Source organism: Mustela putorius, unplaced genomic scaffold (genome assembly GCF_011764305.1).
Source record: "Mustela putorius furo isolate JIRA1106 unplaced genomic scaffold, ASM1176430v1.1 tig00000224_pilon_pilon_pilon, whole genome shotgun sequence".
NCBI lineage: Eukaryota > Metazoa > Chordata > Mammalia > Carnivora > Mustelidae > Mustela > Mustela putorius.
The window spans coordinates 23494488-23509322 of NW_025421321.1; the positions used below are offsets into that span (position 1 = coordinate 23494488).

Here is a 14835-nt window from a genome sequence, read left to right on the forward strand (position 1 = left end):
GGCCTAGGATCTTCACTGACACTTGGCCTTCCTTCAACTCCAGTAGGAGAACAGTGGTGCGAGTTTCTCTGGTGGAACCGTAAGCTTCTTTCATTGACAGAAAAGAAAACTGCTTTCAGTGGATACAGGAGAAAACACAGGTCTCTCTGGGAGTCAAAAATCTCACTAGGGGGACGCCTGGGTGGCTCAGTTGGTTAAGCAGCTGCCTTCGGCTCAGGTCATGATCCCAGCGTCCTGGGATCGAGTCCCACATCGGGCTCCTTGCTCAGCAGGGAGCCTGCTTCTCCCTCTGCCTCTGCTTGCCATTCTGCCTGCCTGTGCTCACTCTCTCCCCCTCTCTCTCTCTGATAAATAAATAAAATCTTAAAAAAAAAAAATCTCACTAGGTACACATTGCCCCTGGACTGTGAAGGAGGAGGGTGTCTTTGAAAAGGGAGCCTCCATGACCTGGCCTGGCTAGATTATGGAGAATTATTTAAGACTGCGTTATAATCACAAGTCAGAGCTGGACAGGAACCCAAGACTGTCAGCACCCAAGGCGTGTTGCTGGTGGCTTGGAGTGGAAGTCTTCCAACTGGGATGTGAGTGACTTGAAAATGAAAAAGGAGGTTTACAGATGCTCATTTTTAATACCCTAAAACTGAGCTGTTTAAGAACGTTTCTGTACCAGGATGCCTGGCTGGCTCAGTTGGAAGAGAATGGGACTCTTGATCTTAGGGTTGTGAGTTTGAGCCCCATGTTGGATGTAGAGATTACTTAAAATAAAAATCTTAAAAAAATTTTTTTAAAAAAAGCTTCTGTGCCTTAACTCTGCAAGATCTCATGCTACTTTTTCTTGGCCACTGTCCATCTGTTACTGCCCCCTTCCCACTTCGTAAAAGAATTCCAACCTGGAATCGTAGAAGGGTATTTCTCCCAAATGTAGAGCTGCTAACCAAGAAACTACTCCAAATAATAGTTTCAAAGAATGATCCTTAAAAAAAAAAAATAAAATGAAATAAAAAAGAGAGAGAGATCCTTAAGTTATTTGTCAAGGGACCACAGTTTTGAGGCTTCCCCCAGCTTATACACACCATATAGATTACCAACTCTAGGATACACATTTTTGCTCTTGGCTTTTAGCTCAGAGGAGGAGAAATTGCAGCTGTCTTTGGTCATCTTGAATCTGAGTTCATCTAAAACCAGCAACCTCCACCACGCTGCCTAAATTTTTTGGCCCCAATGAGATCAAAGTGGGGAAGTTTGTACCACATATGCCTTGGCCCAAAGATTGGCCCCACTGGGTCTGTCTGGAAAAATGGTTGGTGATGAGATTGCCAAGCGAACCAGTGATAGGAAGGGCCCGAGGATGACTGTGAAACTGGCCATTCAGAACAGGTAAGGAACTGCCAAGAGACAGAAAGAAGCAGAAAAACATTAAGCACAGTGGAAATGCCACTTGGGAGTGTTTTGATGAGATTGTCAACATTAGGGACCCCTGGGTGGCTCAGTTGGTTTAGGAACTGCCTTCAGGTCTGGTCATGATCCTGGAGTTCCAGGATCGAGTCCCACATGGGGCTTCCTGCTCAGCGGGGAGTCTGCTTCTCCCTTTGACTTCTCCCCTCTCATGCTCTGTCTCTCTCAAATAAATTAAATTAAATAAATCTTAAAAAAAAAAAAAGAGGGAGAGAGAGAGACATCCTCAACATTGCCCGATAGATAGAGCACTGATGCAGCACTCTGGAAACTTTGAAGAGATCCTGAGAACGCAGGGCAGTGATTGGCTCAGTGGGTGCAGCATGAGACTTTGGATCTCAGGATTGTGGGTCTGAACCCCACATTGGGCATAGAACTTACTAGAGAAAAAATTAAAACAAATAACCCACAATCATTTCATCTCTTAAGAGAACACTGGGTATAGGGACGCCTGGGTGGCTCAGTGGGTTACGTTGCTGCCTCCGGCTCAGGTCATAATCCTGAGATCCTGGAATCGAGCCCAGCATCAGGCTCCTTGCTCACTGGGGAGCCTGCTTCTATCCCTGCCTCTGCCTGTCACTCTGTCTGCTTGTGCTCTCTCTCTCTCTGACAAATAAATAAAATCGTAAAAAAAAAAAATGGGGCGCCTGGGTGGCTCAGTGGGTTAAGCCTCTGCCTTTGGCTCAGGTCATGATCCCAGGGTCCTGGGATCGAGCCCCGAATAGACCTCTCTGCTCAGCAGGGAGTCCGCTTCCCCACCCCCCTCTCTGCCAGCCTCTCTGCCTACTTGTGATCTGTCAAATAAATAAATAAAATCTTAAAAAAAAAAAAAAAGAGAGAGAGAGAGAACGCTGGGTGTCAACACATTGTTATCCATCGTGCAATAATCATCATTACTTTCCTCTCATGGTTTTCAGATGATTGGATGGGAAAGTCATAGGACTGCAATCCGATGTTCAGAAATGTTAGGGTTTTCAATATTTTTATTTTCCAAACATTATTTTAAAAGAACATTAAAAGCATCAGAAATACAAATCTGGCCTAAAGGTTAACATCAGAACAATTTAAAAATGTTTGAAATACATCACATACTTTGCATCACAGTAAAGCGTCAAGAGAACTAATTAATATACCCTGCTAATAATTAGTCATAGTCAACTGAATTCTCATTATTTTTAGTTCTCAGTTTAGCCCTTATAGAGAAGTTATATATGTCTACCTCTATCTCCCTCTATAGATAGACATATATAACTTACAAAGAGATAAGTTTTATCTATGTCTGTATCTCTGCATAGATGTAGAGATAGATGGGAAGGAGAGCTAAGAATCTAGCCCAACATGTATTTCATGCAAGTTACATCAGTAATTTCTTGATGAGCATACAGAGATTGAATACCTCATATGCGCATGCTTACTTTTCTTTATACTATTAACGTCTACTTCCTAAAGATGGATCAGGTCATCTCAAACACAAAGGTTGTACAAGAAACCTGTTGGTTCAAATTTTACGAGTAGGAATTACTTTTTAAAAACTTCTTATTGAATCACACTGGAAATGCCTAGCCAAAAAAGAGATACATACCTTAAAAAGTATGAAGTATCTTCTTGATTAATCTTAGTAATTATAAAGCTGTTTGGCTTATTGGAATAAATACCCATTTCTAAATTTAGACAAAAGTCTAATTCCTAATTAGAATTATCTTCAAATGATCTTGGGAAAGGATACTTGATTTCTTAGTTCTTTGTTAAAAAGGGGTAACAGACTAACCTATCTCGTGGGAGTATTAACGAATGAAAACAGTGTTGTATTAAAAATATAAAAGCATAATTGAAATAGGTTATAGTGACTTCCAAAAATAGCATTCAATTACAAGCAAGAAAAAAATGTGATAGAGTGGTTATTTTCTCTTCTGTTAGAAAATTTAAATAGCAAAAATAAAGGAAGAAAAGGAAGGAAGGGAAGGAGAAAGTCCTAAAAGGTGAATTTAAAAAGAAAATAAAACCCATATCTCCTCCTTAAACCCCAGAAACAGAATGATTGGTCGGTGCTGGAAAACAGCAGCTGGATGAGCCTGTGCAGATCTCAGGCTGAGCATCTACTAGGGGTTTCTCTACGCTTTGTGGTGCACTTGTATTTGGGAACAGCCTGGAGAGGGAGCCGTACATTGAATACCTTCCTCCAAAACAATAGTTCCTTCCAACCTGCAGTAACAGTTCTGGAATATAACAATTTCTAAAGATAGGTTTTGGATCTTGACGCTTGTCTTGAGTCTAACAGCTATAGTTCAAAAATTGTATCAAGTTCAAAAGCTAACTGTATAATGAAAATATTTTTACGTAAAAATATGAATTTACCGTTGTTACACTAGCAATTACAGAGTAGGTCATAAAATTAGTTTTAGGCGTAGAAATACTTAATCTAGTTTTCTTTATCACCCATTGCCAAGATTAATGGGAGAGAAACAGCACAATTAGTTTGAAAACACATAATCTTAAGAATTTTTCTACTGCAGTGATATTTAAACAAAGACAAAAAATTATTTTGAAATAGTTACTTGGCTACTCTTTGTCAGCCTGTTAACAAACCACCCTCACACAGACGGAACAGGGTAAATCAGAATCCTCCCAATCTCGTTCTCACACCTTCTTAAGCAATAATGGAGATCATCTAACACACGGCAGGGCAGGAGTCCGGGTTGCTTCCCACATCACCGATACCCTGGCTCAGAGGACCAGTTAGTGCCTCTGCTTCCAGAAATCAGGGTCCTCTATTATAAGTACAGTCCTCTTCACCAGGTTTCTTGGGTAAGCTCATTCCAAAATAGAATGATACATTTTTAGCAAGCAAAAACATATTTCTTAAAAAAAAAAAACAAAAAACTATACAGTTAGTCAATTAACACAAAATAATAGCGTCTATCATAAGAAATGGTAGCAATCATAATACTTGGTTGACTGTCTTAGGAAAGCAAAATACCTAATGCCTGTGTGTCTTGGGTAAGGTAATTACTGAGAATATGTTTCTGACTCTCTGCTTTGACAATGTATTATTTATTCAAATAAGCCTGCTACCAAAAAAGTGCATTGTTCCCCATTTCAACACTTCAATAATCAAAATTTACTGTTCAATTAAGAAAAAATTCACTGCAGTGAAGATCACACCTTCACATTTAAAAAATCCAGCTTGTGTGCACTTTGAAGACCCGAAACACGGACTCAAACGGTCACAAACTATTCATTCTCCTTTAATAGATTAGCATGATCATTCCTGGCATCGATTTAAAAGTTTAGTACCAAAGATCAGAGCACAGGTCAAGGTAAAAATCTAAATTATAAATGTTTACATCAAATCTTAAAACGTCAGGAAACCGCAAAGTGAATTGATAGATGCTAATACTTGAGACAGAAGAAAATCCTAACTGCCAACCGTTCTGCTGAACCGGTTAAGTTTTCATCTGCCATTGGTCTCACAAAAGTGAAAAAGAAATCCATTAGTATCTGAATCAAAAACAGTTTGTGCATGAGTCTCCAGCTTCCAGGACACTAAACGGAGGGCACTGGGATCTGCTTGGCCGACGTGCTCTCGTATTCTTGCATTAAATCATTAGTGGTGTGATAATGCATGGCAATATAGGAATTGGCAAATCCGAAAGAGTTTACTGGCTGTAAATTCTGCGGGACGCTCTCTTCCTGGGAGGGGCTGCTGTTATAAATGCTGTAGTAGGGTTCGATCCGGGTGTTGATGGGGGTTGAGCTGCTCTGACCGTAGTGCTGATGCCCAGCGGAGATCTTGGGACTGACCACACTTTCCTTTGAGTGACTTGGGCCACAAGCCTGGTCCACAAATTTCTTCTGGGGCTTTGGAGACAACATGTAGGCGGAGTTGGTTTCATGATGGGAGGACTTGTTTCTGTTGACCTCCAGGTTCCCTTTTCCCATGGCTCGAAGTCGAGTCTTCTGTTTGCAGCAGAAGAAACCCAGGCCGATGTACTGGAGGCACCAGAGCACTTTCCTTCTCAGCCCCGCGCTGTTCCGAGAATATATAAAAGGGTTTAACCCTGACTTGAAAAATATGAGGGTAAATCCAAACAGTTCAAACTGGTAGAGGACGAAGCTCCCGTTGCTGGACAGGACCACCTGCACCAAGGAGATCCCCAGGGGAAGACAGCACACCAGGACGGACAGGACAATAATCACGCAGGTGACCACCGCCTTGGAGTCCTTGGCCGTGGACAGATTGACAGCCGACACGAGCTGGAGCCGGCTGGCTGCCGGGGTGGGCATGTGGTTCAGGCTCTTGGTGTACCCGTGGGTCTGGATGTGCTGCAGCTTGTTGTAATTCTGGTTCCGGTAGAGAGCGGGCCCGGTACACTGCACGGGATGGCCCCCTCCCTTCCCAGGGGCCCCCATGAAGGGCTGCGGTCTGGAAGCATCCACTGAGATGACCGGGGGGCACTTCCTGACTTGGGCGTTCTTCCGCAGCGTCTGCGCAATCATGATGTAGGAGACCGACACCACCGCCACACAGAAGGTGAAGTCCACCACGTACAGAGACACGATGGCTTTCCCTTCTCCCGCCGTCAGACTGGACATGGGAAGGCAGAGATGGGACTTGCTGGTTTTCAGGGTGCCCAGGGTGGCCAGAGTGAAACTGGTGGCCCAGAGAAGCAGAGTGAGAAGCACGGTGCAGGGAAAGGAGGCCGTGCGGTCGGGCTGCTTCCCCAGCACCATGCGGAGCCGGTGCAGGGCGATCACCGCCACGGTCTTGAGGGACATGATGACGAAGCCGGCGCTGGTGATGTGGAAGGTGAAGCAGAAAGCATCCGGGATGCTGCTGGCAGGGCTGAAGAAGAGCACGAAGGTGAACATGGGGGCGGTCACTCCACAAATGAAGAGGTCACAGAAGGACAGGTTCAGGATCATGAAATCAAAGTTGGTTCTGAACTTCCTAAAGGCTGGATCAAAGAAGGACAAGAAGACAATGAAGTTGCCATAAGAGCCCAGGAAGAAGATGACCGCCAGTAGAAAAGTACAGGTGACCAAAGTGGCCGTGTGGATGAGGTGCTGGAGGTCCCCCGGGACGGCAGTGCTGTTTCCTCCCTGGGAGCAAGGCCCTTGCAGCCAAGTCCCGTTGGGACCAACCTCCAGGGGCTCCATGGAGTTCATCTTCAGACCGGATGGACTCTTCCTTCTGGGGCAAGGGAGTCACGGCCTGGACTCACAGCTGCCACACATGCGACAAAAGAGGCCCAAGGCAGAAAAGCCTGCGCATAGAAATGCACACCCAGAGACAGAATTAATGGAGAGAGCAGTGTGATTTCAGGATTTTGTACAAAAGGACTAGGGTTTTTTTTTTTTTTTTTTAGCTCTGACCTGAGGCAGAGAAAGCATTTCTTCTCACAAGGCCCAACACAGAAAAGACACAAACACCTCAAAATACATTCTTCCAGCTAATTTCAGGTTTCCTGGCATAGAGGTTTGCAAAACCATTTAAGCATCATGTAGAGAGTGGGTAAAAAAAAGCAGATTCCTGGGCCCCACCCTTTGAGTTTCTGGTTGAAGGGTACACACGTGTTACTCTTGAAAATCTTCTGGTGCCTCACACTGGAGATCCAAGAATGTTATTTCACCAAAGGGATCACACCCTACTTGTAGCCTAATGTGGTAAATCATGTGACAGAGTAAGAGTAGGGGAATCTAATCCACCCTGGGGTAGAGGCTGAGAGAGGCTGAAGGGAGTGATGCTGAGGAGGAGCTCGCTGTGGGGGGAGGGGCCGGGCAGGGACTGGGGGGAAGGCAGGCTGGGAGGGCAGGAGTAGGTCTTACAGCATGTGCTTAAGATACAAGCCGGAGGGTATTGCTGAAGTACACTGTGGCTCCCACAAATCACAAACAAATCCTATTTCTTCCTTTCTTTCTTTCTTTCTTTTTTTTGGGGGGTGGGGGGCAAGGGAGTCACGACCTGGACTCTTTTTTTTAAAGATTTTATTTATTTATTTGACAGAGAAAGAGAAATCACAAGTAGGCAGAGAGGCAGGCAGAGGGATGGGGGAAGCAGGCTCCCTGCTGAGAGGAGAATCCCTAGGTGATCCCAGGACCCTGAGATCATGACCTGAGCTTAAGGCAGAGGCTTAACCTACTGAGGCAGCCAGGCGCTCCAACAAATCCCATTTCTTTTCCTAGGAACAAGCCTTTATTTTCTATCATGTATCATTTCTTCTCCCTGCTGGTAATTTCTTGGCCAACTCCCCATCTTCCTTCAGAAAAAATTTTGTGGACTATGTTTGAGAGGCAAAAATGAAAGCATTCATGGGTGTCAATTATATTCAAGATTAACAAGGTGAGCACCCATTTGTCAACTCTCAACCACTGTACAGAGGTGAGTTCTTATTCCAACAGCAATATCCTCCCGTGGAAGCAGGAGGCACACATCCACTCATGCATTCATTGGCTCAGTTTACATTTCTCCTGCGCACACTCTATGCCAGCTTTATCCTAGGGTCTGTGGGTGGACAGAGGAGTAAGACCTAGCCTCTGTTTTGAAAGAATTAATTTCTTTTTCTTCCTGCTCTTTATTCTCTTCAACTTTTTTTTTTCCTCCAGTGAGATTTTTTTTTAAGCCTTTTTTTTTTTTTAAATTTATTTGACAGACAGAGATCACAAGTAGACAGAGAGGCAGGCAGAGAGAGAGGAAGGAAAGCAGGCTCCCTGCTGAGCGGAGAGCCCGATGTGGGACTCGATCCCAGGACTCTGGGATCATGACCTGAGCCGAAGGCAGCTGCTTAACCAACTGAGCCACCCAGGTGTCCCCGAAAGCAGAGGCTTTAACCCACTGAGCCACCCAGGCGCACCTCCTCCAGTGAGATTTAAAGTACTCTCACACATCTTGGGCTGTTCCAGATCCCAGAGCCCTGTGGGTTCTGGTGCTCTCTCTGCTCTGAAAGATGCTTCCAGTGGGAAGTTGTACCTTAGAGACTGGTGCATTGCTCTTGACAACTCAAATGTATTGCTTGAATTTAGCATTTTAGGAGCAATGGCACTGGGGAGGTCAAGGGTGATGTCCCAAATATTTAATCACCAGCTCCTAAGGGGTCCAGAGGCCTCCAGCTGTGTCAAGGGTTAACCCTTCAGTTGCTGGATCCTGGGGCCGAGAGAAAGAGGGGCCAGGTGATGATGGATTCCTAAGGGCTCTGAGCAGTAACCGAAGAGAAGTCTCTCTGCATTCAGAAGTAGGTATGGCTATGCCAGTGAGAACGGGACAAATTTCAGTCCTGGGGAAGTCCATATACCTAATGGTATATTGGTATATATATTCTTTTTTTTTTTAAAAGATTTTATTTATTTGATAGAGAGAGATCACAAGTAGATGGAGAGAGAGGCAGGCAGAGAGAGAGAGGGAAGCAGGCTCCCTGCTGAGCAGAGAGCCCAATATGGGACTTGATCCCAGGACCCTGAGATCGTGACCTGAGCCGAAGGCAGCAGCTTAACCCACTGAGCCACCCAGGCGCCGGGTATATATATTCTTTATGAAGGAAGAGATGGCCTCTTTATTCTCAATGGTCAAACAGTAAAGATCATGACATTATGATGAATTTCTCCACTGGCAAGGAGACCAGCTTCTCTGTACTTTCTTTATAAAATTTCTCTAAGGGAAAAATATAAATTTCTACCTTTTGTTTCTTGATTAAAGTTAAAAAATAATGGATAGCTTACTGTTTTCACTTAAAGACCCTGTGCCTGCTTCTGAACCCTTTTTGATAGCTCCATAGTAGAAACAACAACTTTTACTGTTTGTTTTTTCATTGTTAATTGGAGGATTGGTATTAGCTAATGAAAAGAAAAACAGCAAACAAAACTCAGTTTGAGGAGGCAGAAAAGCAGAGAGGTGATACTATTGTTTCTAGCAAAGGGGAAACCCTTTGGAGGCAGGGAAATGAACAGGGGTGAAGATCAAAGTAGGAATTGGGTTTGGGAAATTCAAAGTATGAAGCATCTGGAATTGATGCTAAGAGAAATATCGAGTAAGTCGGTAGTAATGAAGAAGTGGGGTAGATGGAGACTATGGAGACCTCAGGCTAGGAGATTATTTGGAAACAGAACAGTCGAGGGGAAGATGGAATGATAAGACACCAACATCATTCAAGAATAAGAGGCATGGGGCGCCTGGGTGGCTCAGTGGGTTAAGCCGCTGCCTTCGGCTCTGGTCATGATCTCAGGGTCCTGGGATCGAGTCCCGCATCGGGCTCTCTGCTCGGCGGGGAGCCTGCTTCTCTCTCTCTCTCTCTCTCTCTCTCTCTGCCTGCCTCTTCATCTACTTGTGATTTCTCTCTGTCAAATAAATAAATAAAATCTTAAAAAAAAAAAAAAAAGAATAAGAGGCAGGAGGGGCGCCTGGGTGGCTCAGTGGATTAAGCTGCTGCCTTCGGCTCAGGTCATGATCTCAGTGTCCTGGGATTGAGCCCCGCATCGCATCAGGCTCTCTGCTCAGCAGGGAGCCTGCTTCCCTTTCTCTCTCTGCCTCTTTGCCTACTTGTGATCTCTCTCTCTCTGTCAAATAAATAAATAAAATCTTAAAAAAAAAAAAGAATAAGAGGCAGGAGAAAAAAAAGATTTGGAATTGCTGAGGGCCAGCTTCCACTTTCTTCACAGTTATAATTTTTTCAATGTATTTAAAAATTTTCAAATTTAAAAAAAAGAATTCGAGGTCAGTAATATAATTATCAGTATCATTAACAGTATGTTAACTTTGTTGAGTGCTTATGATGTGCTGGGCCCTGTTCTCAGTGTTCCATGCTATTAACTTGTTGAATCCTCACGACCAAGAAATAGTACAACTCATCCCCATTTTACAGATAAGGAAAGTGAGCTGGAGAGAGAGCTCCTAATTTAAAGCAGCAGGGCATAAATTTGAAGCTAAGCAGGTACTCTCTACAGCTGACACTCATCCCCACCGCTCAACTCAGCATAACAACAGATAGGGGCAGTCCTCAGGTCAGAAGACAGTTACAGCAGCCTTCATTTACTGGATGATTAGCATACAAACCAGAAGCCTTACACAAGCTATCAAACTTTACTTCACTCTCAGTACAATCCTATGAAGTAGGTATTATAATCCCTCCCCAACTCTAAATTCCTGGAACTCAAAAGAGGAACACAGGACACACTTCCATGTACCTTTTTGGGAAAGTTGATAATTATGGTTGTGGCATAAAGTAATTAGAAGTCATTCCTATTGGAGCATTAGGAAAAAAAAGAAAGCAATGAGAGGCCGGGAAGAAAAGGAAAAGCAGAACATAGAACAGAAATATAAGTTTTGGGGCACCTGGGTGGCTCAGTGGGTTAAGCTGCTGCCTTCAGCTCAGGTCATGATCTTAGAGTCCTAGGATTGAGTCCCTGATCGGGCTCTCTGCTCAGTGGGGAGCCTGCTTCCCTTTCTCTCTCTCTCTGCCTGCCTCTCTGCCTACTTGTGATCTCTGTCAAATAAATAAGTAAAAATTCAAATATATACATTTAAGTTTTGGCAGACAAACTTACAGAGTAAAGGAGAAAATGAAGGAAAAGTAAGCCCACTTCTGGGACTTTTAAGAAAGAGGAGGCTGAGATCGCCGTTTCAAACGAAGTTATGATGGTAGCTCTATAAAATTCAGTGATTCTCGGCACGGGGGTGGTGAATGAATGCTTATTTGGTACTGCTATATAGTAAATACAGTTTACCAACAACGTTCCTTTCAATACAAGCATACTATAGGCTCTTTATTTCTGGCACCATAAGTAGGTGATTAAAGTCATAAAATCAGAAAAGTTTTAAGTTGGAACACTAGTCTTTGGCAGGCCTGTTAGCCACAGTTAGAATTAATTAATATCTATGTGCATCTTGTTACACCTAAGGAGGGGGGGATCCTAAAGTAACTAGTAAGCAAGGAATAGTAAATGAAAATTTGTGTAAAGTGGCAATGATTTCTCACTAAGATGTGTTAAAAGCCTGTGAAAATCTGATGTGCTATCTTAATATTTTAGTCCACATGAAAACGTTTTGTTTGAGCTTTTACAAGTTAGCTCCTGGCTGGAGTTCTTCCAACTCTTCCCCCGCACCCCTTAATGCCTTAAATTCCTTGAGGACAGGCATTTTCACAGGCTAACCCTCACAGAGAGCAAGGTTCTGTGCTATTATTATCCCCATTGTATTTGTATTAATCAGGACAACCTCACGGAAGTGAGATGACTTGCCCAAGGTCACTAAGATTCAGGTTAGATTTATCTGATTTCAGAGCCCATGCTCTTTCTCCCCAGTTCAACTACCTCTTGAAGCCTGGAGCAGCTGACGGGTTGGGGCAGGGTCAGTGGATGAGGGAGATGGGGAGGCTAAGGAGGTCCCCCCCACCAAATCTGGGGACGGAGAGCGAGGATTTGGGAAGGGGAGGTCGACCCCAGCCAGGGACTAGCGGTGGCAGGCGCTCCCCGGGGTGCGAAAGGTTAGGAAGGCCTACTTCGGACCTGGAAGCTTGCAAGATAATCGGCGGAGGGCTGGTGGGGGGCTGAGAGCTCACACAGGGCATGGGCAGTGTGGGGAACCCGTTCTGCGTCCCGGCATAGCCCGGGAGCCGGCCCCGCAGGGGCGAGATGGCTTCCACGCAGGCCGCGCCAGGAGGGCAGGTGCGCGCGGCCCAGCTCCTCCTAACCCGTCGGCTTCCCGGGGCCCGGCCCTCCCGGCCCCCGCGGGGCGTCCTCCTCAGGGGCCCGCGCGGCCTCTCACCTGCCCGGTGGCCGCAGCGCCGCCCCCCTCCTCCATCTCGCAGCCCGGACCCCAGCTCCGCCCGCCGCCCGGAACGAGGCCCGGCTTGAGGCATCATCGCCATCGCCGCCGCCGCCTCCGCGCATCCCGGGAGCCGCCGAGCCGGGGGCGCCGAGGCGCAGTCACGGAGACGCCGAGGGCGCCGCCCCCTCCCGGACACTCGGGCCCCGGCGCCTGCCTGCCCCCCGCGCCCTCAGCGCCTCGCGGGCCCCCGGGGCTGGCCGCGGCCGCCGCCCCGCCCTCCGCCCCCCACGCCGCGCCGCTGCCCGGCCTGGGATCGCGGTTCCGCCGCGCGGGGACCTGGGTTCGGAGGCGGGCGAGAGCTGGCGCGCAGAGGAAGAAGGGGCCTGCGGGCTGGGCTGCCGCAGGCCGGCAACGCTGCCCGCCCCCTCCCTAACCCCATGGCCACAGCGGGTGGAGAGCGTGGGACCCGCGGGTGGAGAGCATGGGACGCGCGGGGGGCGGGGCTCCCCTAGGTGCCCGGGGCTTCCTCCTGGCGCGGCAGCTAACACTCTGCCTCCTAGATTCAGCTGGCGTCATCGTCCACTTCGGTACTTAGAGACAGTTTGTAAATGAAGTCATCATAACAATTTAATTTTTAAAAGACTATTATTAGAGAGAGAGAGAGAGCGCGCGCGTGCGCAAGAACGGGGGTGGGTTGGGGAGGCGGGTCGGGGCAGAGGGAGAAACAGGCTTCCCGCTGAGCCCGGAGGCCTATGCGGGGATGCGGGGCTCCCGCCTAGGACCCTGAGATCATGACCTGAAGTCAGAGCTTAACTGAGCCACCCAGACGCCCACAGCATTTATTTAATCTTTTTAAATAAGAGAACTGTTTGGTACCAACAAGTACCAAAGAATTTGACTTAGGTGTAGAACATCCCCCCAGTAACCTGTGCTTTCATCAAGAAAGAAACAAGAGAACTGGGTAATTTATGAAGTAGACATTCAACCCACGTTTGACTATGCTATTAGAATTCTGTGTAGAAAAAACTGCAGAAATTTTCAGTTAATTCCCACGTAATATTCCACTCCCCAACCACTTGCAGTGAAGCGGCTCTAATCAATGTTGTCAGTTATGATGAACTCTGGCCCTAGAAATAAGCAATTGAAAGGGAAGACCCACTAGTATTTAGAGAATTCTAACCTAAGTTCTATCCCTCTCCATATGGATTAGCTACTGAATAACTGCCGGCTGATTTCCAAGCATATGGCCACCTTACAGGAGATTACAGTAGATGACCACCTTCCAGCTTGGGCTGGAAGGTGGCCATCAGAGTTACACCTAGAGAATTTATACGGGGGGTGGGTGTGGGGGGGTACAAAACCCAAGCTGTAAAAGAGTCTAGAGAAGAGGAAATCGGGAACAAGTTAGTACCATCAGCAAGTCTAAAGCTACTAGAATTATGTCTACAAAGTGTACGGTACCTGGGTGGCTCAGTTGGTTAAGAATTGGCTTCTTGGGGGGCCTGGGTGGCTCAGTGGGTTAAGCCGCTGCCTTCGGCTCAGGTCATGATCTCAGGGTCCTGGGATCGAGTCCCACATCGGGCTCTCTGCTCAGCAGGGAGCCTGCTTCCCTCTCTCTCTCTGCCAGCCTCTCTACCTACCTGTGATCTCTCTCTGTCAAAATAAAATAAAATCTGGGACGCCTGGGTGGCTCAGTTGGTTAAGCGGCTGCCTTCGGCTCAGGTCATGATCCCAGCGTCCTGGGATTGAGTCCCACATCGGGCTCCTTGCTTGGTGGGGAGCCTGCTTCTCCCTCTGCCTCCCACTCTGTCTGCCTGTGCTTTCTCTCGCTTCTCTCTCTATGACAAATAAATAAATAAAATCTTTAAAAAAATAAAATAAAAAAAAAAGAAAAAAAAAAAGAATTGGCTTTTTGATGTTGGACTCAGGTCATGATCCCTGGGGTGGTGAGATCCAGTAGGGCCCTGCAGTCAGTGGGGTGTCTGCTTGGGATTCTCTCTCTCTCTTCCCCTCCCCACACCTGCACTCTCTCAAACAAATCTAAAAAAAAGGGGGGGGGTGCTATCAATTTTCAGGGAAACAAGCATTCTGTCATTGGCAACGCAAATTCATACGTGTGCACGTGGAGGAAAACACATTAGAGCAATTACAATATCTAGATTCTTGACCTAAAATTTTCCTGAGGAAATAATTTATCCTGAAATATTTATCCTGAGGAAATAATTGAAGAAAAATGTTTTAAGCATGAAGTTATGAAAATATTTTTTAAAAAGATTTACTTGAGAGAGGGAGAGAGAGGGAGAGCAAGCAGAGGGAGAGGGAGAAGCACACCCCTCTATGAGCAGAGCACCCCACTTGGGGGTTGATCCCAGGACCCTGAGATCCTGACCTGAGCTGAAGGCAGATGCTTAGCTGACTGAGCCACCCCAGGGCCCCGAAGTTATGAAAATATTCATTGCAATGTAATCTGTAGTAGAGAAAACTGAAAAACCCTAATGTTTTTCAATGAAGAAACACTGAACACATTTATATTAACAAGGCAAATGGTCTTTGTGCACAAAAATAACTATGAAGACTATGTAGAAAAAGTTGATTTTTTAGTAAAGCAAAATTCATCTGGCTAC

General features: G+C 46.1%; 1 protein-coding gene across 3 annotated transcripts; it reads right to left on the bottom strand.

The window, feature by feature from the left end:
- Positions 1-2420: 2420 nt before the first annotated feature.
- GPR75 (G protein-coupled receptor 75) lies at positions 2421-12710 on the bottom strand. Of its 3 annotated transcripts, none has more exons than XM_045077836.1 (2): positions 12209-12710; positions 2421-6410 (listed from the first exon to the last, which is right to left on the bottom strand). In XM_045077836.1, the coding sequence occupies exons 1-2, from the start codon at positions 12309-12311 to the stop codon at positions 4999-5001; spliced, it is 1515 nt and encodes a 504-aa protein (XP_044933771.1). In that variant the 5' UTR covers positions 12312-12710; the 3' UTR covers positions 2421-4998. The 3 variants fall into 3 exon arrangements, with proteins under 3 accessions (XP_044933771.1, XP_044933770.1, XP_044933772.1); XM_045077835.1 differs by having other exon boundaries at positions 2421-6719; positions 12209-12322; XM_045077837.1 differs by lacking the exon at positions 12209-12710 and adding an exon at positions 6598-6713.
- Positions 12711-14835: the final 2125 nt, after the last annotated feature.